The sequence below is a fragment of the Notamacropus eugenii genome, chromosome X (genome assembly GCF_028372415.1).
Source record: "Notamacropus eugenii isolate mMacEug1 chromosome X, mMacEug1.pri_v2, whole genome shotgun sequence".
In the NCBI taxonomy this organism is placed as follows: domain Eukaryota; kingdom Metazoa; phylum Chordata; class Mammalia; order Diprotodontia; family Macropodidae; genus Notamacropus; species Notamacropus eugenii.
In genome coordinates this window covers 41,377,040-41,402,906 of record NC_092879.1, presented here as the reverse complement: position 1 = coordinate 41,402,906, position 25,867 = coordinate 41,377,040, and the positions used below count along the sequence as shown (strand labels likewise).

Sequence of the window (25,867 nt, the reverse complement as noted above, 5' to 3'; positions counted from 1 at the left end):
TGCTATCTACAGATTTTTTAAAGTGTATCCTAAACCTAAAGCAGTGCTATCAGTTATCCTTTTTTGAATATCTTTTGTATATTTTAAATGTTTCAGTAATGTTCTTCTTTTTTTATTTCTATCACCATCCACTAACTCACCCCATCCAAATAGAAGTTCTCCCTTAACAAATAAGTTAAATAAAACAAATTCACCCATTGACAATGTCTAAAAATGTAAGTCTCATTCTGTACCTCTATTCCCTCTATCTAGAGATAATAGACATGCTTCTCTCTCAGTCTTCTGAAATTATGATCAGTCATTAAATTGAAAAGAGTCATGTAGTCTTTTAGATTTTTTTTTTGTCTTTAGATTCTTGTGGTCATTCTCTAAGTTGTTCTCTTGACTCTGCTTACATCATTTTGCATTAGTTCATCTAAATCTTCTTGAGTTTCTCTGAATTTGTCATATTTGTCATCACATATGGTACAGAATTTTTCCATTACATTCATATGCTACAATTTGTTCAGTCATTTTTCAACTGAAGGGCTTTGTTTTTGGTTCATTGTTACCATAAAAAGTGCTGCTATTACTGTTATTGAACATGTGGATTATTTCCCTCTGTGCTTGAACACAAGGTGCATGACATGTAATGGTACTGCTTGATCAAGTTTCTCAATTTTCTGACCATACATGTCTTCTGTGCTCTCATATAGATGAGTAAGTAGGGGTAAAGCATACATATCTGCGCACACACACACACACACATACACACACACACACACACACACACACACACACACACACACACACACACACCTAAATTCAAGAAGCAAGGCCATGGTCTCCCATGTCTACTCATCCACATTCTTGATCTTTCATTTATAGATATAGCCAGCTAAAGCTGAGAGGGCTTTGAGCTTACCCTTATATCTTAAAATGTAATTAACTCCATGAATCTGCCTTAGTATTTGACCTGATTCTTTAGTTCACTTCAGTGCCTGTTGATTTATATGCCCAGCTGTGTGATTCCAGTTTGGATTTACCAACATTGTTTTGTTTGGTTTCTGACAGGGTCGCCATGTGAAGACTGGACAGTTAGCAGCCGTCAAAGTCATGAGTGTTTCAGAGGTGAGTGTGAGTTTCTTCTCTACCACTTGGGTGGGCTGTGTTCTTGGTGTTGGTCACAAATGAATGGAGATGCTACATACCAGGAGAAAGAGCAGGAGCTCATGGTAGGAAGAGTCTGAATCCTGACCATGCTAGTCACTCCCCCTCTCTGAACCTCAGTTTCCTCTTCTGTATAATCAATTTTGTGCAAAATTTGGTGAAACCTATTGTTGAAGGTCATGTGGAAGGACAAACCAATTGTTTATGTGAATTTTTTATTTTTAATCCATTATATTGATATTTTATAAGCATAACCTAAAAATAGGCTCCAGACTTGTGTATACTTGGGTTTTCTCAGTTATCCTTCTTCTTACCCTTTTCCCCAAAGGCCAGATTTCTCCTAGCTAAAAAACTATATATGTATACATATGTGCGTGTGTAAACTGAATAGCTAATAACATAACAACAAGCCATCAAATTATAAAACAGAGGGCAAATTTTTACTTCAAACCCTGAGGCTTTAACTATTCTAGCTTCTTAAAATTAAAATTCCATAGAAAACACATGCAGCAGACAGGGGTGGGTTCTCCATATTTGATAAGTCTGCTATAAGGACCACGAGCTCTCTGCTAGTCAACTTCTAATTGATTCTCTGCTCTCAGAGATAATAAATGGAAGATTTCCTGCAGCCAGGCTGCCCAGCCCCTGTTTCCTCTTGTCCTTTCCCTGTCTTCTGCCTCAGGACAGGGACTACTGTCTTCTCAGTCCTGTTTGAGCTGTAAATTTTGCATGCAACTGCTGACAGGTGAGCAAATGGGACAGTTGAATTGGCAGTGCTGTTCCCACTGACATGAATAAAATGGTGTCATAGTTCATGATGTGGTGTCTCAGATGTTGCTAGGCACTGAGTTCTTGGCTCATCTGTGATCCAGAGGGGTGTGAGTAACTTCACCTTCCTAAGATATTATGAGCATGAACATTGCAAAGGTCAGATTGGCTCCCATGAGTCCTGCAGGAAAATTCTCAACTAATCTATCTGTTAAAAAGATACATATTTCCCCAAACTGTTGTCAGTTGAATCAAATAGTCTTTTTCCATTTTGTTCAGGGAATGATTGTGAGGTGGTATTTAGAAAACTGGGTACTTTTGATATGACCAGTGGGTAGTATTTCAATTCTCTTACAACAGAGAGGGTTTTTGTCCACCTGTATCACTTTTGCCACTAATTACCTATATGACCTTGGGCAAATCACTTAAAACTCTCTGGGCCCCAGTTATATCATATATAAAATGAAGGGATTGACCCAGATGTCCTCTGAGGAGATAGGGCTGCAAGTGACCTCCAACCCCTTCATTGTAGAGATGAGATAACTGGAGCCCAGAGAAGGGAAGAGGACCTAGTCCTCTGACTCCAGATCTGCATGTCAGTAAGTTAATAAACTTATCAAGTTCCTACTGTGTGCCATATATTTTACTAAGCCCTGGGGATACAAATACAAAAACAAGAAAAGTATTTCCCTCAGAGAACGTACAGCGTATGGGAGAAAGATAACTTGCAAAAGGGATCTGAGAGGGAGGGGCAGGAGAGTACTAAGCCAGCGAAGTCCCCAAGTAGAGTAACCAGGTAGAAACGAGGAGATGTTCTGGGCCCAAGCTCCTTCTTTAAATAAAGGCTTTATTGTTCATGGCCCTATGAGGCTATAGTTAACGATGAGCAAGGCTGATGGGATCTCTTGTGGGATGATCAGGTCTCCCAGTAATGAGCTTCCTGGGGGCACGGTGAAGAAGTCAGAGAAATGTGTTAGTAGTGCAGCCAGGGGAGAAATGAGTGGCTTTCCACAGTAACAGGTCCATTCCAACTTCACCATTCTTGGATTCTTTGTGTTTTCAGATGAAAACCAAGTCACCCAGGTTTACAACCTCAGAGTCATCCCTGACTCATCACTCTCCCTCATTTCTCAGATCCAGCCAGTTACCAAGTCTTGATGATTATACCTCCTCAGCCAGTACTCTAGTTCAGGCCCCTGTCACCTCCAACCTGAACTATTGCAGTGACCTCTTAGCTGGTTTCCTTACATCCTGTCTCTATCCACTTCAATCCAGCTTCCACATGACCAAAAGTGATATTGAAGCACAAATCATTCCCCTGCCACAGAAACTTTGTGACTTCTGTTACCTTTGGGACTCTAAAATAGATCTTTGGGTCTCTGTTACCTTTGGAATCAAACACAAATTCTTTATTTGGCCTTGAAAACCCTTCCCAGTCTCACTGTACCCTACTTTGCCAGGCTGATTACACATTATTCCTTTTCATTCACTCTGTTCCAAGTGACCCCCAAACACAACATTCCATCTCTTTCTTCTATACCAGTGGTATCAAATGCAAATAGAACTGGGACCACTAATCCGAACATAAGGATCCTGAACGTAAGAACTAATCAACTTAGTTCTAAAATATAATGTTACTTATGTTTTATTGTATTTTTATCTATTTTGTTAAATATTTCCCATTTACGTTTTAATTTGGATCAGACCACACTCAGGAGTATCTCAGGGTGCCCTGGCCAATTGTTTGACATCACTGCTTTATACCTTTGAAATTGTTGTTCCCTGAGCTTGGAACTTAGAACTCCTGGTTTCCTTCAAAGCTAGTCTCTGCGCCACCTCCTGCTGGAGGCCTTTTGGTATCACCTTAGGTGGTAGTGTTTTCTTCCTACCCCCAAGTTACTTTGGACTACCTTTTTATGTATTTTGCATTTCTTTACCTGTGTGTATATTGTTTCCCCCTCCCCTTCTTGAGGGCAGAACCTATTTTCTATAACCCTACTACCTAGCATGGCACCTGGCACACAGTAGGCACTGAACAAATTGAATGGACTTGGAGGCAATGGCTTTGAATGTGGGTTTAGATCCCAAACCTTCCACTTATTAGCTAGATTTTGCTTTCTTATTTCTATGCCTGTTTCCTTATCCATAAAATGAGGAGATGGAATTAAAATCCTAGAATCTGATGAAAGTTTGTTCCAATTGCTTTATCATCTCCCAAGAGACCGTGAACTAAATTTCATCAGAGGAACAGTGAGACCTTGGGAGCATTTAACCCATGGATGATTAGTGTCAATTTGTCTACGCTGGAAGAGAAAGAAAGGTCTCATTTTGCTAACTGTGTTTTTCTAGTTAATGTAGGAGTTAAATCTATTACTATGAATTGGATGCCAGGTTTCTGTATATATTAGCATCTGGTCATTTTCATTAGGACTATTAGTTTAAATTGAGAATAATATTCTGCTCAATGACTGAGTTCTGTCTCAAGACCATGAATTATTTTCATCATGTCCCAATAGGGACAAGGAAACTTTTGATGTCAGCTTTATAAATTTGAAGATCTTAGCCTATAGTCGATAGAGTATTGGACCTGGAATTAAGAAGGCCTGGGTTCAAATCCTATCTCAGACACTTACTAGCTGTGTAACTCTAGACAAATCACTTAAACTCTTTGGGTTTCAGTTTCCCTCTCTGTAAAATGAGGGGGTTGGACTTGCTGCTGTATAAGGACACTTCCAGCTCTAGATCTTGGGCCCTAAAAAGTAACTTTCCAGTGTGAGTTTGTGAGCAGAAAAAAACAGGTGTTTCTCAGGATTCAGTCCTAGTTTCTCAGGACTAGTCTAGTTTCCTGGTCCTAGGAAAGACACCAGGAGGAGCTGTCTCAGAAGTAGAGCCTAAGGAACCAGACTAACCACCTCTCATGGCTCAAAATGGAAGTAGAAAACACAAGTCTCCACCTTCAAAGAACTTCCACTCTGGCTGGGCAGGAACTTTAGCATCCATCTGGTCCAGTTCCCTCATTTTACAGAGATGGAAACTGAGACCCAGAAAGGGTCCCTTTTAGGATCCTAAATCTCAAGGACCCTTATAGGGTTGTTGTGAGGATCACACGTAACATATTTATAGTGTTTTGCAAACCTTATGGTGGGCTATAAATGTGGGCTACTATGACTGTTTGAACTAGAAGAGAGCTCAGAGACCAGCTAGTCTACCCTCCTCATTTTGCAAAGGGGGAAACTGAGTCCCAGAAGGAGGAGGGACTGGCCCAGGGTCACCTAGAGGGTCACAGGGTAATATGGATCAAGAGCTAGCTGGAAGGCGACCCCCACAGGCATTAAGTATCAGAAGCAGGATTTGGACCCAGGTTGACTGACTCCAGAGTCAGACAGGGCTCTTTCCATTGTATGATGCTTCTTTCCATGAAATAATTAGAGACCAGATCAAAGCAGTATATGATCAGATTTATCAGAATGAATGGTACAGGGTGAAGAGAAAAATCTATTTCAATCAATCCACTTCAATTGGATTCAAGAAGCATTTATTATGTTCCAGGCACTGGGAATACACAGACAAAAGCTAAATAGCCCTCTCTCATTTGATTTGATATATTTTTGTCATTAGTTTTTCTGAGTCTTTCTCCTGCCCCTTATCCCCATCTCATCCTGGCCTCCAAAGCCTATCCAAACCACCATATACCAACTCTTTCGAGTCAGTTTTAGTGCTGGAGTTATATGCAATGGCTGGGGTGGGGGAGGGGTCGAGTTTCTTTACCTCTAAAGTAAATCCTCAAGGGGCAGCTTGGTGGCTCATCTTCCTGAGTTCAAATCTGGCCTCAGACACTTGCTAGCTGTGTGACCCTGGACAAGTCACTTACTCTATTTGCCTCAGTTTCCTCATCTGTAAAATGAGCTGGAGAAGGAAATGGCAAAAAACTGCCAAGAAAACCCCAAATGGGGTCACTTGCTGGACAATAGCAAGTAAATCCTCACTGTGAGCTGCCATCTCCTCCTGCTGGAATGCCAAATCCTAGCCAGAGCCTAACTGGGCCCAACTCAGGAAATGGTGCCCCAGCATGCAGGGTCACAAGGAGAGAACCTGGAAGGCTAGCCATGGGAGCTTTGGCTGGAGCTTTGGCTATGATCTCTTTCAACTCCCTTCTGATTCTCCACTAGCATCCTCTCACAAGGCAGATCTGCCTTCCTATTAACTGACAAAGGCATAGCAGGACTTTCCAAACCAATCAGATTGGACTTTCTCTGTTGGAGGTGGGGATTTGGGGGCAGCTCTACATAGTAGGGGAATCCCTCTTTGGTAAGTTTTTTCCAGTGCTTTTCCCCCTGGAATTCTAGTCATTCTCCTTGGTCACATATTATTCACTTAGAAAAATGAACCTTAAATAAAGAACCAGCTACATCAACAAGTCAAGAAAGAGTGTCTAGGAAGCATTTCATCTCTCTCAAGTCAGTCATCTGGAATCCTCAGTGATAAGAAGTATGGGAACTACACCCCATTTTCTGGCAATGGTATGTACTTAGATATGAATTAGTGATGGCAAAGTCTAACTGGATTTTGTTTAGAAACAGGACACACCCATGTGGTTTAATTTACCAACTTCCAATGCTTTAGTCTTCTGCGTTTGTATCCCCCCAGAAAGAGAACTAGACCAAGAGTTGAGAGATCTGGATTGGATTTAATTGGCTCAGGGGATCCTAGATCTAGAGCTTGAAGGGTCTTCAGATGCCATCTTAGGTCAACTCTTTTATTTTATAGAGGAGGAAACTGAGGCCTAGGGAGAGGAAAGTGATCTGCTAAAGGTTACCCAGAGGATCCTAGATCTAGAGCTAAAGGGGGCCTCAGAAGCTGTCTAGACCAACCCCCTTGTTTTACAGAGGAGGAAAGTGAGGTGAAATACTTTGTTCAAAGTCACACAGTTAATATGTGTCTGAGGCCTGGTATCCCAAGAGCCATGTCTGCAGTGGGTTGTTTTTTGTTTTTGTTTTTGGTATGCAGAGAAAAAAGCTGAGTAATATTATTTATTCCTCTCAGCTACATAAAAATACTGGCTCCAGAGAAAGCCTCTGCAAATATCCTTGGAAAAGCAACCCATTTCCCAGATCAGTGAATAGCCACTGTCAAGTATAGCAGTAAAGAGCCTGCCCTTTCTAGGAGTAATATGCATCACCATGCAAGATGCATGGAATAGAATTGGAAGCCTTTGGGATCTTACTGTATTTGGGAGAAAAGACCTGCTATACTTTCTCCAATGCTCCCCTTCAGGCCTGGTCCACCTTGGGCAGAAGGTGGGAAGGGAGGCAGGTGGCCAGGCAGGTTGGCTATTTGTATTTGAGGGAGGCTCAGGTTGTACAGGAATCCTGACCTTGCCTGGTCTCCCTCTCCTGTTGTATCCTAGGCACTAGGCTAAGAAAGGAAGTGATTCCTCATTAGCTAGATCCCTCTCTACTAAGGGGCCTGGCCCCATCATTACCACCAAAAGATAGGTTTTTCTTTCAGGCTAGAAAGTAAACGCAATTACAGAAAATGCTGAGGATACTAGAGGGTATTAGAGGCTAACCCTTTAATGAATTTCACATTGGGTGGTGCTTGATCAAGTTATTGCCACACAAAATGAAAAGCTTCTTTTGCCATTCATGTGGCGTCCAACAGCATATTTAATACTGATGCAAAATTCATCCTCCAAGTGAACCCTATAGCTATGCCTTGCTTCACATAAGACAAGTGTACTTCAAAAGTTGGTGATGATTAAATTTCTAGAAATACAGTCATGGATTTTGCTATGATGGTGAATCCTTTTATCAAGTGAAGAATTGCACTCTAATTTACTCCCTCTTCCTCCATTGTACTTAGACTCCGAACCAGGCAGTCTGGGATACCTACTGGCTTGCACTGCCCTCTGGCACTATCTTCTTAGAAAATAGCAAGAAAGGGTGCAAGGGAAAACAAGGCTGCTGAAGATTTGGCAAAAGATCTATGTAAGCCAGATCAGTTCAAGAACATGTAAGGATGAAGCTGGAAGAAGGAAAACATATAGATAAAAATAGAAAAGGTCTTACAGGATAACGATAACAAATGATTCTTTCCATCAGTGATGAGGAGGCGATCTACCATGCACAGACTCTAACAACCCAGCTCAGGATGCTGCTTACAAAGTAGAAATGGTAGAATTGGCATTAATGGAAACAAGCATTGGAAAAAAAGCTAGACCAGGCCCATTCATTATACACGGTGGAGATACATGTTGGATGCCAAAGGTGACAGTTTTCAGAGGAACCAATTATCTAAAAGAGAGGTGCAAAGGATCCCAGATAAGAGATTTTCAATAACTCCTAACCCAAATGCTTCCTTTTCTGTTTTTGCACCATTTTAATGTAAAAAATCAAATCATATCAAGGGAATACTTGATGAGGATATGAGAAGGGAACTGGAAGCTTTTAGAAATGATGTTCCACAGCAAACCACCTCTATACAGTCACCCAAAAAGTGCAGAGAATGCACTTTTGATTTAGTCAAACACAATACTGCCTTAAAGGTTTTCCTCCCACTAGATATCTCTAAGGCATATGTGAAAATTATCTAAGATTCCTGGAAAGAAGCAACAACAAAATAATGTTGTTCAAAGACCCTCTGATTATAAATACAAGATAAGGCACAAAAGGAGATGTATCCTCACTAAAGGTGTGGGCTGCAGTGAGGGACCAAAAGGACAAGTGGCTATCTAGAGATGGTGATATAGTTGGTGGACGTTGTTGTACTGATTTTATCAAGCACAGGAACACTTAAAAGCTTTCTAAAAGACAGCCATCATTACCAATAAGTGTTTCCCTTAATAAGAGGCATGGATACATATGCAGGAATATCTGCATGGATATATGCAGGAAAAACCAAGTGGATAAAAAATGCCTATTTCCAGACTATGAGATATATGCAGTTGGATTACTATCCACAGAGCCTACTTGCTTGTCATATATTTTATACTATAGTTATTTGTATATATTCTCATTTAACAGAGCAGTGGACATTTATGTGGTAGCAAAAAACAAACTTGGAAGCAAAATGGGTTGTCATTGAATAAGATGTAGCTGAATAAATCATGATATATCTGCATAATAGAACATCTACTGTAAGAAATACCAAATGTGAGGAATTCAAAGAAATATAGGAAAACCTATATGAACTACTGAAGAGCAAAGTAAAATAAACCAGGGGAACAGTATACACAGTGAGCACAATGAGGAAGATGAAATTAACACTTAAAGGAAATTCAGCTCAAATTAATTGCAATGACCAGTATTGATACTGGAAAACAGATGATGGAATACACTTTCCCCTTCTCTTTAGAGAGATGGAGAGGAGGGGTTGAGAGGTGAAGAATATTGCATATGCTATCCAGAATGGTCATTTTATTAGCCAGTTTTATGGATCTGTTTTTCTTTCTTACACGGGAGGGTTTAGTATATGGTGTATGGCGGTACATTTAGAGATGACTGTGGTGTAAAAAACAAAAGGCATGAATACAAAAATTTTTGAAGATCCCCTTAAACGAGAAAATTGAAATGAAGCACAAAAGTTGAGTGATCCAACAAGAAATATTGGAACCATCAAGAGACAACAAAATTGAAATAACACATGAGGTTTCAACAAGCTAAGACAATTGACCAGTAACACAGAATTAAATGAGACAATCTATAAATTATAGTCCTTCCAGAAACTCGTGATTTGAAAAAAAAAGTTTAAGTGTAATATTTTTGGAAATCATAAGATAAAATTGACCATAAATATTGTAACTAGTTGACAAAATACAGATTGAGAGAATCCTCAGAACTCCACCAAAGATAGACCATTGGTTGAACATAGCCGGAAATTTAGTCCCCAGGCTCCAGAGTATCTAGGTCAGAAAGAAAATATCACAAGCAGCCAGGAAAAGATAGCTCATGTACCAAGGAACTCCTATCTGAACTGTCCAGGGAAAGAAATGAAAGAAACTAAGAAGCAATAAAAAATGGTTTGTACTCAAGGATAATTTTTCCTGCAAAGTTAAGATTAACCTTAAAGGGGGAAAAAGAGAAACTTTTAACAGAAATAATGATTTCTAAGCCTCCCTTTTAAGAAAATCAGTACTGAACATGATGTTTGAAATAAAAATAAAGCATACAAAAGGAACTTAAGAAAAGTAATCGAGTCCTCATAGCTTGAGACAAATCCACATGGTTCAATAATGTTGTAATGATTCCTTGTGTGCTAAAAGAGAACACAAGTCTACTGTCCATTTGGAATCTCAGTTCATCTAAGGGTTATTGAAGGAATAAAGACAAAAGCCAGGGGATTAAGTTTTCAGAAAGAAAGACCTCAGAGGAGAAGGAAAGGAGAGGAAGAGACTTAGTATTTCTTGAAATTGGGATGCCACCACTGAAGACCAAATTAAGAAGTAGAGTGGTGGGATAAATGGAATTTCAATATTCACACTCTTACCTGCACTGAGCAAGGGAAGGATAAAAAAGGATTATAGTGGTAAAAGTAGAAAAAATTTAGCAAACTGGTCTAGGGAGATAGAAGAGTGGTTTCTGAATTTAGGGAAGGTAGCAGAGATAGAATTGTTTCTGGTAAAAAAAAAAAAGCCAACAACCACATACACATATGTACAGTTGTTGTTCAGTTGTTTTTAGTTGTGTCTGACTCTTTGTGACCCCCTTTGGGGTTTTCTTGGCGAAGATACTGGAATGGTTTACTGTTTCCCTCTCCAGATCATTTTACGACAGGCAAACAGGGTTAAGTGATTTGCCCAGGGTCACATAGCTAATAGGGGTCTGAGGCCAGATTTGAACATAGGAAGATGAGTCATAATCTACATTACAATACAAAGCAGTAAGCATCAAATGAGTTCATACCACTAACATTCACAGTTATTGTTTATTTTGCCTTTCATCAAATCCTATTATATTGGAATAGAAAAGGTCATTGAGGAAAAACAAAAACCTAGATAAGCAAGACCTAGAAGCAGCTGAAGCTCAGTGTCTGATAAATCAAACAAATGACTAGTGTAATGAATCAACAAGAAATTTTCTGAAAATTGGAAAGCAGCTTGGCAGACTTTAGATTTGGACCAGCATTTTACACCATGTACTGAAATGAGCTGAAAGTGGATATGCAAATGAATATAAAAGGTCATGTCATTAAAAAATTAGAAGAAATCAAAATCAGATAGCTTTCATAACCATGAATAAAGAGGAAATTCTCAACCAAGCAAGGAATATAGAAATCCTAAGAGATAAGATAGATCATTTTGTTTAAAGGAATTAAAAAGCTTTTGCTTGAACAAAATTAGTGTACCAGAATAATGGAAACTGTCATTTCGGGGGAGGGAAGACAGTAAGTTTTCTTTCAAATATCTGTGAGAAAAATCTGATATTCAACACACATAGGGAATTGACACAATTATTCAGGATACCCTAAAATTCTTAGTGCGATTTTAAGCTTTAATAGCTTAGGAAAATAGAAGCATGGGGTCTGAGTCTAAGGAAGACAGCAGAGATAGTATTGCTTCCTGTAAAACAAGCCTAATTTTTTTTTTTTTACTTTTACTACTATAATCCTTTTTGCACATCCTTTGTCCAGTGCAGGTAAGAGCATGAGTCTTGAAATTCCATTTATCCCATCACTTCACCTTTTGATTTGGTCTTCAGTGGTGTTATCCCAATTGTAAAAAACTTTAGTAACTTAAAAACTTAAAATTATGTAGACTTCTGGAATGCCCTCTATAAAACCAAGAGCCATTGCTTAATAGATAAGTAGTCAAAAGAGTTGAACTGTTTTCAGATGAAGAAATGCAAATGATTGACAACAATGTAAAATAATGTACGAAACTGTTAATTATAAATATATGCAAATCAAAAACCCTGAGCCTTCATCTTATTCTTCCAAAATTGGGAAAGATGAAAAAAGTTTAAAATAATCAGTTTTAAAGGTGTTGTAGGAAGAAAAGCACCTCAATACTTTGTTGATGGACCTGTGAACTGGTGCTATCATTCTGCAAAAGCAATATGGAATCATGCGAGATAAATCAATCACTAAACTGTTCATAAACTTTGAGGCAGGGATCCCATTACTGGGCCTATACCCCAACAAAGTAAATGACACAAAGATCTATATATAACAAGATATTTATAGCAGCACCCTTAGTGTTGTCATTCTTCCACCAATTTTTCCTGAGGGCCCCTGGAGAGATTAAGTGACTTGCCTGGAGCCAATCAGCAGAATTAGAATCTAGGTATCCTAATTTTCAGTCTGGGAGCTCTTTCTGTTTGATATATATAGTTCTCAGCTAGGTATATACCATAAAGCTTTCAAAAGAGGTCGTTTTAATACTAGTGAATGGAAGCAAGTACCCCATTGTATAGTAGGGATAGGGACGGAATCTATGACAATTCATGTCCCCTGAAATATAACTGTACATGATAGAAACCAAATAGAACCTGATCTACAAATTCTGCTCCCTGACACCTACTCACTTCATTAATTTATAGTAATCATATTGACCTCATTGGCCCTTGGTGTGATCTGGTACAATTCTTATGCTTTTTTTCTCCTTTGATCTCCAACAGCTAATAATCTTTGAGGCATGTGGCACAGAGTTGACAATAAAACCCAATGTCTGTTCTTGTTGTCCAGGATGAAGAAGAGGAAATCAAAATGGAAATCAACATGCTCAAGAAATATTCCCATCACAGGAACATTGCTACCTACTATGGCGCATTCATAAAGAAGAATCTTTCTGGCCATGATGATCAGCTCTGGGTATGTATGAGAACATCCTCATGTAGAGTGTAATCCCTCTGAGGCCATGGATTGTTTTGTTTTTGTCTACCTACCACATAGTATACTACTTTGCACGTAGTAAGTTCTTTATAAATACTTACTGAATTAGAGTTAAAGAGTTCAGATTAGAGCACAGAGAGAAGCCAATAATACAAGCTTTCTAGAAGTTGAGAAGAATCTAGAATATTCCTTTAATGATCATAAGATCATTAACTTTAAGCACCTAGAATACCCACAAGTACTGATAAACAAGGTAATACCAAGTAGTCATTCTGATGGACTGACAAATAATGACCAGCAAGTAATACATAACGATAAACATAATAAATAAATAATGACCGACATATAACGGATAATTTGTGATTAGAATTTTGCTTGTCTGAATGTGGGTGCTGCTAAAATATTTGAAATGTTTATACTTTACAAGTTTTGCAGCTAAGTGATGCAGTGGCTAGAGTGCTGGGCCTAGAATTAGGAAGACCCGTAATCAAATCTGGCCTCAGATGCTTACAAGCTTCGGGACCTTGAGCAAAGTTCTTAATCTTTGTTTGCCTCAGTATATTCAACTGTAAAATGGGGATAATAATAGCACCTATCTCCTGGGGTTGTAGTAAGGATCGAGCTGTTAGTTGTTATTGTTACTGCAATTATTGTTGTGAAACATTTTACACACACACACACACACACACACACACACACACACACACACACACACACGGTTATGTTGTTAACTAATTAGCAAGGCCTTTCCCCAAATGAGTGATAGCAAAACAGCCCTTCTCTTGTCCATATGATTAAAGATTCCAAATTAATGAGATAGGAATTAAAGTAAAACCTCAATTAAGTGAAACCTAATTAGCTAGGGTCCTTAATCAACTAGAATCTTTGCTGCCCTGAAGTATAAGTGAAATTAGCAACTCACAGGAAAACAAGCTAAGATCAGAGATTGATTGAAAAAGCCATGGCCTACAAGGCATGGCCTGGGTTTGGTAAATATTTAGCCAGATCTATAGCTTCATCTCCGTCTGCATCTCCAAGATTGTTCCCCACAGTCATTTTGATGACCCAGTTAGCAAACAGCAATTTTGTTTTGCCCTCCACGCTATACTTTCTAATACAACATAGTATACGAGTACACATCTATATGTGTGTATACATAGAGGAATACATATATTTGTAATATTCAGTTATTTAGACCCCTTCATTGTCTGAACCATTGCCATTAGGGTTTTACTCTATATGTCTGTACAGCTTTTAGTGATATCTCTGCTTTTATGTATATGTTGTTTATTTGTACATATCTTTTAATCTCACTTTCCTTCCCTCTATTGCCTCAAATAATTTATTACAGTCTTTTTTGTAAACATTGTTAGCTGATTGACTGATTGTCTGAGAGACTTCCTCTCTCCCTAGAATCTTAAACTCTTCTAAGGGTAAAAAATAAAGTTATTTCTTATATTGGGTTTTATATTCTTAGTAGTACCAAGTGAATCAATAATTTATAGAGGTGATAGGTAGCTTACACAGAATAGTTCATACTTTCTTGCCAATAATCCAGTGAAATGTAAGACAGAATAACTAGAAGGGGTTCAGAACTCTGCCAGCTAATGATCAGGTAATGTAGCCAGATTATAGATGGTCTATTTAGTTCACAGTTCTTTCTCACAATCACAAAACTTCAGAGCTAGAAGGAATGTCAACAGCCATCTAGTCCAACACATATTCTTACAAGAATCCTCATTACCTGTGCATGAAAAAGAATCTGGGGGCAGGTTGGTTCAGTGAAAAGAACCCTGGCTTTGGTGTCCTTCAAACCTCAACTCTTCCCCTTCCTGCTTATGTGATCTTAATCACTCTCTGGACCTCAAGTTCATCACCCTGTGATGAGGTGAATGAGGTCAACTAAACATTTTCGAATGTCCCTACCAGCTCAGTTTTGTAAGCCTACAAATCATAGTATTCCTAGAAAGTAGTCATCCAGCCTTTTCTTGAAGACCTCCCAAGGATGGAAACCCACTCGCCCAGGAGCACTTCTAAATGTTAGACACCAAGCCAAAATCAGCCTCTTTGCACCTCTTGCCTATTTCTCCTGACCCTGTTCTCTGGAGCCAAGCAAAACAAATCTAATTTCTCTTCCACATGATAGCCCTTCAGATACTTGAAGACTGCTATCATGTCTCTCCTGAGTCTTTTCTTCTGCAGGCTAAACATCTCCGGTTCCTTCAACCGATTTCCATATTCTGGTTGTTCTCAACCTTATTAATGTTATTCTTAGTAAGTGGAGTCCAACACTGAAGCCTCCAGATGTGATCTGACCAGGGAATAGCACAGCTGGATGATGATCTCCCCATTCCCAGAAGCTAGGTCTTTCATGATACAGGCAAAGATCACATGAACTCTCTTGGTTTCCTCATCACATCGCTGAATCCTATTGAGCTTGCGGTTTGCTAAAATGCCCACATCATTTTCGGTGAAGCCACTAACCATGTCTGTCACCATCATGGAGTTGCTTTTCTGAACCCCAAGTGTAAGACTTCATATTTATCCCTATTGAATTTCAACTTGTTAAATTTAGCCCACTGCTCTAGCCTTGTAAGATCCTTACTTTGTCACCTAGTACAGGGCTTCTTAAACTTTTTCCACTGTTTCGGTAGCATTTGTTGGCATTGAATGACTTGCTGGCATGTGCCGTGCAAAGCATTCATGCTTTGTATTCAGTGTATTCAGTGAAGCTGAGAGATGCAACATGTGCTGCCAGAAATACCTCAGATTCATTTTGCTTTTCATTTTTAATTAATTTTTGGTTGTTGTACATTTAGAAACCTTTTACTGTTGCCAAATATTTCATGACCCATATGGGGTCTTGACCCACAGTTTAAGAAGCTGATCCTAATACATTAGCTATCCCTCCCAGCGTTGTGTCATTTCCAAATCTGATAAACATTCCATCAATTTCTTTTTGCAAGTCATTGATAAGAATGTTAAACAGTCCAAGGCCAAGCATAGGTCCCTGGGGCTCTCCACTGAAGCTCTCCTCCCAAGTTGACACAAAACTATGAACTACTCTTCAAGTCCAAACATGCAACCAGTTCTGAAGCCAACTTACTGTACTGCTGTCCAATCCACACCTCTCCATTTTTTCCACAAGAATATTAAGAGAGATTTAATCCAATATTTTGCTCCAATCTGAATAAACTAGCTCTATAGCATTCTTCTGATCTACCAGTTTAGTAATCTGGGGGGATAAATTTACTTGGGGATGACCTATCCTTGAAAGTCAATGATGACTCTTCATATTCACTCCTTCCTTTTTTCATTATTCATTAATCACCTTTTTAATGATCTAGTCAAGATTTTCCCTAGGGACTGAAATCAGGATCACTGATTTATAGTTTTCAGGCTATATCATCCTCCCCTTTTGGAAAATCAAAACATTTGTCCTTCTCTAGTACTATGATACCTTTCCCTTTCTTCTTGATCTTTAAAATATTACTGATAGTAGTCCAGTAATCATATCCTCTTTAAGTAACTGAGGAAGTAATTCATCTGGCCCAGTTTATTTGAAATCATCAAGGGCAGTTAGAGACTCTTACAGTTTCTTTACCTTGGGAATCAACTCCTTGTTAGCCATTTTGGTGAGTAGTTCTCTCCCCAGGGTTCACAAGATTCTAATCCAGTGTTGAATTTCCCACTGTTTATTCCCCTCTCTTTTGAAGGAATGTCTTACACTATTTAAATTGAGCTACCTATTCTCTAGTTCCTGCATCATCATGTTTTGGAAATCCATAGGCTTGGAGCCACCATGTTGGCTATCTTCATAAATTTTGACCTTCACCTGAGACTCAGCACAACAAGGGCACCATATGTCTGCCTTCTGGGAGTGTTCATTTGAGCCAAAAATGCTTCTCTTAGTATTCATGTGAACAAAGGAGTTGATGTGGTTGATTTCAATGTGAGCTGAAAGGTAAGAAGAAATGCCCTGAAAATAGTTAAAGTTTATGTTATCTGTTGCCAAAGGAGGAGTAAAGAAATTCTTTGATGAACTCCACAAGACCCTCCAAATCAGGTCAGTATATTCTTTGATAATTATTGATTTCTATGCAAAGTTGAAGACAGGTCAGGAATGGTTAAAAAATGTGTTGGGGAACAAGGCTCAGGCCTGAGAAATGTAAAAGACCAAAACCTTGTAGGAGGAAAACTAATAGATGTAAAATGAGGGGGGGGGACTTTGTCATCATCTCTACTATGGTCTATTTTTATCATCAGTAAAGAGGAACCACCCCCACCTTTAGACCTTGATAACTTCACTGTGCCACATGAAAGACTAGAAATGGCAGTTGAGAAAATGGAATTGAGAAGCGTGGCTAGACTATATCAAATACAAGTTGAGAAATTCATGGAGATTGCCATACAATCTTGAAAGTGTTTTTTTCCCCCTCTGGAACTGAAAGACACTAAAAGAAAGGAAACAATCACTGATAATACAAATGCCTGGAAACAACCAGGAGAACATCACTAACTTCCAACTCATATGGCTACTTTCTCACTGCTTTGAACATAGCAGTTTATGCTTTTTAACTCATTCATTCCTCTTTATGAGAATACTCTTTGTGCTTAGCAAGGGTATTCTCTATGAAAATGTGAGAAGAAAATAGACAAGCTTTGATAAATGATTCTCTATAGCTGTTGCATAACTGACTGTAAAATGAAAAAAACGTAAGATGGATTTGTTGTTGGTTGTTTTTTTTTTTTAAAAAAAAGTATTTAATTCAGTAGAGAAAAATGCAACTTAAAGGCTCTCTTCCAACAAGGAGTCTCTTATGCATGTACTAAGGTCATACAAGATTCCTTAATGAATGCAGTCACAGAAATAAATGGATGCAATGTCCCTGTGATTATCAATGTCAAGTAAGGTGTCACCACTGTTGAGGAATATGGCTTGTGCAGGGTGCAAATGAAAGAATGATTCCATGTCAGTCTTGGTGAGGTCCTCCAGATGTTCCTCTTTGTGTGTGGTATTATGCTGACTACATCAAACCCCAGAATGTTAAAGGACCTCCTGATGAGAGCTGGGATTATTCTGAATAAATCAGCCCAACAGACCATACAGAAGAAACCAAAAGGGTGAATGGTGCATGGTGCCTGTTGTCCCCACTAGGACATGCAATTGGCTGGCTAGTTCATTAATTTACTTCATTAGTACCTGTATCTGGGACAGTGTATGCAGAAAGACAATGAGCTGGGCCCCGAGTTGAATAGAAAAAAAGAGAGCAGAGCTCAATTGCACTTGGGAAATTGTGCAGGGCTTTTAATTGATCCCAAGCAGTTTCCCAACACAAAGATCCATGCTTTCAGCACAGATGTTCTCCCAGTGCTTCTGTACAGCTTCAAATCTTGGAATGCTGCATTCCAGGTTGCAAAGGGCAATGGAGAAACATATGATGGGAACAAGCAGACTGTGGACTGTATTTTGGCCTTTCTTTGTATCTCTAGTGCCTAGCGTGCCCAATGTGTATTAAGCATTTAATAAAATCTTGTTGGTTGATTGTTAGTGACATTTCCAATGGTGACCTGTACATAAGATGTAAAGGGTCACTGAGTAAATGTATGATCAGAAAAGGGGTTAGAATCATCATTAGACCAGAGAGGGGCCTAACAAATAGATGGCTCACAGATTCCACCATTACCCACAAAATATATAAAGACCTAGAGGAAAGACTCCAGTATGTTGGCTGGATTCTCTATAGAGTGTTTTTGGAAGAACATGGACAAGAATCCCAAAGGCTGCAAAGATTTGGATGGGTTGTGAGCTAGACTGATAGATGGAATGACCACATTCATGTGATCATAGGTTCATTGAAAATTGAAGTTATGTGCAAACTACACTTAGGAGTAAATGTGCTGGAAAGCGTTCATTTAATATTCCAAAGCCAAATAGAAATGGGTTTTGGATTAGCCATTGTTTGTGGTTTATCCATGTATCTGTTCCCCTTCATTAGCATAAATAATCAAGAGCTGGCTACATTCTGAAAAGTCTTAGGGTTCTTTTTATTGACAAAGTAGTTTAATGGCATGAGCAATTAAGCATAAATATATGTTTTTCTCTTTATCTGAAATAACATATGCTATTAAAATAAAAGTTGACTAATATAACTCTTTTCTCCTTCACATTGGTCAGGGCACTAGTTAGGGAATTTAGTGCCTGAGGATGAAAATCTAGCCAGCCATGCAGTCAATTCAGTGGCAGCCAAAATAGATTTCCTGAGAAATTGGGTTTATTAAGAAAATAAAATCTGAATGAGACACTATCAAGAGTTTTAAGGCCTAAAATGGACCCACCTTGGCAGCAGTCCCATTTGGAAGGACTTGCCCTGCAGGAATGCAATTGATTTTTTTTCCCAGAGTGAGTTTGCTAATCTCTTGGGAAAAATAACCAAGCAGTTGAAGGCCCCCTTGTCCATCATAGAGTCAGACAAAAAAGCCCCCTCGAATACCTTAAGAACACAGCTCTGAGGTGGAAGTTGAGATTCCTTAGCCTGGCTTTCACTTATCTCCCTTAATCTGGCTCCACCTTTACTATAGATGTTTATCTTCCACTGCTCCCCACCATATTCCCTTAATTCCAGTCAAACTGTTATCCTCACTGTAGTCCATTTGTGCCATATTCATTCTTGTTTCTATACATTTGCTTATACCCTTCCCATCTTGAATGATTTCTCCTTGCTCTCAGTTTATCTGGATTCTACTCATCCTTCAAGGCTCAGTTGCTCAAATACCATGTCTCAAAAACTATTTCCCACCCTTCTTATTCACATAGCTTCCTCCTTCTCTGAATTCCTGGTACACTCAGAACTACAACTACATAATTTCTATTTTAGTTGTTTTTTAAAGGTTTCATCTTCCTAACTAGACTATGCATGTTTCAAGGACAGAAGGAAAGATGGAAGGAAATAAGCATTTATTAAACACCTACTATCTACCAGGCATGGTGCTAAGTGCATTCAAAATATTGTCTTATTTGATCCTCACAACAAACCTGGGGGGTAGGTACTATTTTTATCCCCATTTTCCACATGAGGAAACTGAGGCAAGTATGACTTGCCCAGGGTCACACAGATAGGAAGTGTATGAGGCTGGATTTTAACTCAGATTTTCCTAGAGGAGGACCTCATCTGTAAAATGAGCTGTTTGGACTAGATGAGTACATTTTAGGCTTTAAAACTCTTGACAGAGTCTCATTCAGATTTTATTTTCTGAAATCCTTTCCATCTCTAGGTCTATGATCCTAAAAGCAAAATTAAACGATATACTGAGAATAGATTGAGGAGGTCCAAGACAAAGGTGTTTCGTTTCATACATAAAAAGTGCATGGCATCACTTTTTGGTAGTAGCAAAGAACTGGGAAAAAATAAGGTGCCCAGCAACTAGTGGAATGACTGAAGAAATTTTGGTATGTGAATGTAAGGAAATTTTATTATTGCATTGGAAGAAATTAAGAATATGAATAATTGAGAGAAACTTGGGAAGACATAAGAATTGATGGAGAGGGAAGCAAATAGATTCTGTAGAACCATTTACATGACCACAGTAATCTATAGGAAAACAGCATTGAAAGACTTCAGATTTCTTATTAATGCACTGAAACTTTAGAGAACTAACAGTGAAACATGCCTCTCACTTCTTGGCATAGGTGGTAGTGGATTATAGGTGTGGAATGAGGCATTATATTTCAAAGGTTGGCCACTGTGTTAATTTCTTTTGCTTAATTGTACTTTAATACAAGAGAGGATTCTGCTGGGGTGGAGGTAAAAAGTCCCTGAGAACTGATAGTGATCTGAAAAAATCATGAACAAAATATTTTTGAAAAAAAGCAAGCAATAAAAACATCTTTAGCCTGACCTATTAAATGAATTACTGATGAAAAATGTGAAATTGATAAAACAACAAATATCAGCATAATCTATTGCCATTTCTTGAGGAAATTTCTTATATAAATGTATATTACCTTATTAAAACCTATAGTGGGGAAGAAGGCAAAAGAGGAAGTAGTGGTAGAGGAACAGAGGCTACAACAGGAAAAGGAATCTTAGAGACTTTGACTTAAACTACCAACTCAATGGGATTTGGATTTTGGAGATTCTATTTCATTTGATAACATAATCTTGTAAGCAGTACTTATGGAATTTCAGAATCTCAGAGTTGGAAGAGAATTCATACTTTATGGATTTTGTTTCCAAAAAGTACACACAATAGGGAGAATTTTGTGGTGAACTGCATAAGTATGTGATAAGGTCTTTCTGACCTAAAGATTATTGTCTATACTCAAAGCATGAGCTGTTCTCTCTCGTAGAAGAGAAAGTAAAGGGACCCAAAAATGTTTCTCTCTTTTCCACATTCATAGGATATTAGACCTAGAGCTAGAAAGTACTTCAGAGGGCAAATCATCCAACCTTCTCATTTCACAAAGGAGGAAACTGAGGCCTAGAAAGGTTATATGACTTCTACAAAGTTGCACATAGAGTCATAGATTTGAGCACAATATTTAGAATTCCGGAAATAGAGGGCGTAAACGTAACGAAGAGGAATGTTTGGGAGACCCAATATTGTTACTATCATATACCTGGTTAAAACAAGGAAACAGAAGAATTTGAGGAAGAGATCCACCTGGCACAAGTGCATGAAACAATAATGACTTCAACTTATTCTATTTCATTCTAATAGATATTCCAACACATTAGACTTCTATTGTTGTTCAGTTATTTCAGTCATGTCCAACTCTTTAGGACTTCATTTGTGGTTTTCTTGGCAAAGATATTGGAGTGGATTGTCATTTCCTTCTCTAGCTCATTTTACAGATGAGGAAACTGAGGCAAACAGGGTTAAGTGACTTGCCCAGGGTCACACAGCTAGTAATTGTTTGAGGCAAGATTTGAACTTGGGTCTTCTTGACACCAGGCCCAGTACTCTATCCATTGTGCCATCTAGATTTCTTTTTTTTTTTTTAACATTTATTTTCACACAATTTTGGGTTACAAATTTTCTCCCCTTTTTTCCCCCTCCCCCCCCAGACCCAAGTTTTCTAATTGCCCCTGTGACCTATCTGCTCTCTCCTCTATCCTCCCTCCCTGCCCTTGTCTCCGTCTTCTCTTTTGTCCTGTAGGGCCGGATAGCTTTCTTGACCCCTTAACCTGTGTTTCTTGTTACCCAGTGGTAAGAACATTACATTTGGTCCTAACACTTTGAGTTCCAACTTCTTTAGCTCCCTCCCTCTCTACCCCTTCCCCTTAGAAGACAGGCAGTTCAATATAGGCCATATCTGTTTAGTTTTGCAAATGATTTCCATACTAGTTGTGTTGTATAAGACTAACTATATTTCCCTCCATCCTGTCCTGTCCCCCATTACTTCTGTTTTCTTATGGTCCTTTCCCTCCTCATGAGTGTCGACCTCGTATTGCATTCTCCTCCCCATGCCCTCCCCTCTATCCTCCCCCCCTTCCTGCTTGTGCCCCTGTCCCTCACTCTCCTGTATTATGAGATAGGTTTTCCTATCAGAATGAGTGTGCATTATATTCTTTCCTTTAGTGGAATGTGATGAGAGTAGATCTCATGTTTTTCTCTTGCCTCCCCTCTTTATCCCCCCACTAATAAGTCTTTTGCTTGCCTCTTTTATGAGAGACAATTTGCCCCATATAACTTCTCCCTTTCTCCTCCCAATATTTCTCTCTCACTGCTTGATTTCATTTTTTATTTTTTAGTATATGATCCCATCCTCTTCAATTCACTCTGTGCACTCTGTCTCTATGTATGTGTGCGTGTGTGCATGTGTGTGTGTGTGTACTCCCACCCAGTCTCAGATACTGAAATGTTTCAAGAGTTATAAATATTGTCTTTCCATGTAGGAATGTAAACAGTTCAACTTTAGTAAGTCCCTTATGATTTCTCTTTGCTGTTCGCCTTTTTATGGTTCTCTTCATTCTTGTGTTAGAAAGTCAAATTTTCTTTCCAGCTCTGGTCTTTTCATCAGGAAAATTTGAAAGTCTTCTATTTCATTGAAAGACCATTTTTTCTCCTGAAGTATTATACTCAGTTTTGCTGGGTAGGTGATTCTTGGCTTCAGTCCTAGTTCCTTTGACTTCTGGAATATCCTATTCCATTCCCTTCTATCCCTCAATGTAGAAGGTGCCAGATCTTGTACTATCCTGATTGTATTTCCACAATACTTGAATTGTTTCTTTCTAGCTGCTTGCAATATTTTCTCCTTCACCTGGGAATTCTGGAATTTGGCCACAATGCTCCTAGGAGTTTCTCTTTTTGGATCTCTTTCATGCGGTGTTCTGCGGATTCCTTGAATATTTATTTTGCCTTCTGGTTCTAGAATCTCAGGGCAGTTTTCCTTGATAATTTCGTGGAGGATGATGTCTAGGCTCTTCTTTTGATCATGGTTTTCAGGTAGTCCCAGAATTTTTACTTTGTCTCTCCTGATTCTATTTTCCAGGTCAGTTGTTTTTCCAATAAGATATTTCACATTATCTTCCATTTTTCGAATCTGCGCGGTATGTTCTGAGATATCTGTCTTTCTCGAAAAGTCCAAAGTTTCCATCTGTACCATTCCAGATTTGAGAGATCTATTTTCTTCAGTAAGCTTTTGAATCTCCTTTTCCATTTGGTTAATTCTGCTTTTGAACGCATTCTTCTCCTCATTGGCCCCTTGCACCTCCCTTGCCAGCTGAGTTAGGCTAGTTCTCAAGGTGCCAATTTCTTCAAGATTTTTTTGGTTCTCCTTTAGCAGGGAGATGATCTGTTTTTCATGCTTCTCCCTTATCCCTCTCATTTCCCTTCCCAGTCTTTCCTCCATCTCTCTAACTTGATTTTCAAAATTCCTCTTGAGCTCTTCCATGGCCCGAGCCCATTGGGTGGGCTGGGACACAGGATCCTCGATTTCTGTGTCTTTGCCTGATGGCAAGCATTGTTCCTCCCCATCAGAAAGGAAGGGAGGAAGTTTTTTTTCTCCGATAAAGTACCCTTCAATAGTTTTATTTCTTTTCCCTTTTCTTGGCATTGTCTCCACCTAGTGGCCTGACCTCTGAATGTTCTCCTCACACCCACCTTGCCTCCTGGTCCTCCCAGCCAGCGTTTGGGGACTGAGATTCAAATGCTGCTTCCCGCCTTAGGATTTTTGGCGGGGGCAGGGCTGTTATTCAGTGTTAAATTTAGTTCAGGTGCTGAGGTCAGGGGCAGGGCTGCCTCTCTGGCTCAATTCTCTCAGGGGGTTTATGCACAGACCTTCCACAATGGATCCAGGCTCCCGTCCATTTGGGGAGCCCTCGTCCGCAGCCGCCTCTTAGCCCCCACCTCCCGGGGGGGCCCAAGCTATGGGGGCACCTCACTCCCCTCTCAATCCGCCAAAGAGACTCTCTTACCTACCCCCGTCAGTCACCTGTTGGTGGGGGGCCCGTGCAGCTGCTGAAGATCCCGCCTCCGGATCCCTCTCAGAACTTTGTCTCTCGGAGCCGCGGTGGCCGTCGCCGCCGCAGGTCCGGGCTAGGCACCGTGTCTGCAGCGCGACGGACCTTTTGCGAGAGGTTTGCCAGTCCCTCTGTGGGTGTGGGGACCCGCGTGGCCGCTGGAGACTCCGTTCCGCAGCCCTCTCGGATCTCTTTCCCACGGTGTCACTGCCGCGGCAGAGCTGCTCTCCTCTTCCCTCCCCGGCACCCAGTCCCCGGCGCGAAGGTCCCCCCGCGAGAGGTTTGCAGGTCTCTCTGGAAAGGAAATCTCCCTTGCTCCAATATTCCGTGGTCTCTGGGTGCAGAATTCGCCCTGGGTTAGTCCTCTCTGCCGTTCTGTGGTTTGTGGGTTCGGAGCTATGTGTATGTGCGTCTTTCTACTTCGCCATCTTGGCTCCGCCCCCGCCACCTAGATTTCTATGAAAAACTTTAAAAAATAAGCAGGTATTGCATGTCATGTCCTATAAAAGCCATAGCTTTTGCATGTTTTGAGTAGCACCTGGTAAACTGTGAGCAGTTAAATATTTTATCTTATTTTTATTGATGTCTTGTGTATTTATGTGGCCTTTATTTCTGAATATATCCCTTTCCCTCCCAAGCAAGTCCCTTGCCACAAAGATAAAAAAGAAAGGGGAAGAAAATCAGTTCGTCAGAGCTAATAGATCATCTATGTCTGCTTACATCTGCAATAACTTGTATCCATAATCTCTTATTTCTGCAGCGAAGAGAGAGTTGCATTTCCTCAACTTCTCACTGGTGCCTAATTTGAGCATTATAATTTTGCATCTTTTAATTTTGTATTTTGTTCTTTTCGTTTACATTTTTGTAACCACTGTGTAGTTCCCCCTTGTTTCTGCTTGCTATATTCTGCATCAGTTTGTAAAATTTTTTTCTGTGCTTTTCTTAATTTTTCATATTTATTGTTTTTTATGGCACAGGAATATTATATTCTTTTTTTTTTTTTACCATGACTTGTTTAACTGTTACCAAGTCAATGGACATCTTTACTTCTAGTTCGTTTTTTTAAATTAGACTTTTGATTTCATTAGCATAGGGAGCCCCTGATGAGGAAACTTCCTCTGTCAATCCAAACTGACACTTAGTCTGCAACTTATATTATTATAGAGCTACCTATCCTAGCTTTTTTTTCCTATCACAAAAAATGCTGTTATGAAGACTTTATTGTAGGGGACCTTTCTATCACTAATCTCCTTGGCATATAGGATTAGCAGTAGAATCTCTGGGTTAAAAGGTATATGCATTTTAATCACTTTTTCAACGCATAATTCCAGATTACTTTTCAGAATAATTGGAATAACAGTTCCACCAACATTATCTTCTTATGGTTCCTTCAACATTATCTCTATCCCTTGTTACTTTTGCTAATTTGCCACATATGAGGTAAAACCTCAGAATTAGTTTCATTAGCATTAATCTTATAACTAAAGATTTGAAGAAATCTTTCATATGGTCATTAGTAACTATAATGATTATTTTGGGAACTATTTATTCATATCTTTAAGCACATGAATTGAGGACTAGTCTTGGTCTTATATATTTATTCCCTATATAGCTTAGATATCACACTCTTCTCAAAAATATTTGAAGCAATGTTTTTC

The 25,867-nt window shown here is 39.3% G+C and overlaps 1 protein-coding gene across 3 annotated transcripts in view; it reads left to right on the top strand.

The window, feature by feature from the left end:
* LOC140515640 (mitogen-activated protein kinase kinase kinase kinase 4-like) overlaps positions 1–25,867 on the top strand; it is a 238,508-nt gene that overhangs the window by 98,406 nt on the left and 114,235 nt on the right. For all 3 annotated transcript variants that reach the window (XM_072626441.1, XM_072626440.1, XM_072626439.1), the window contains exons 3-4: positions 1,054–1,110; positions 12,598–12,723. In XM_072626441.1, the coding sequence (XP_072482542.1) occupies positions 1,054–1,110; positions 12,598–12,723 (183 nt within the window). The remainder of the gene's footprint in view (positions 1–1,053; positions 1,111–12,597; positions 12,724–25,867) is intronic.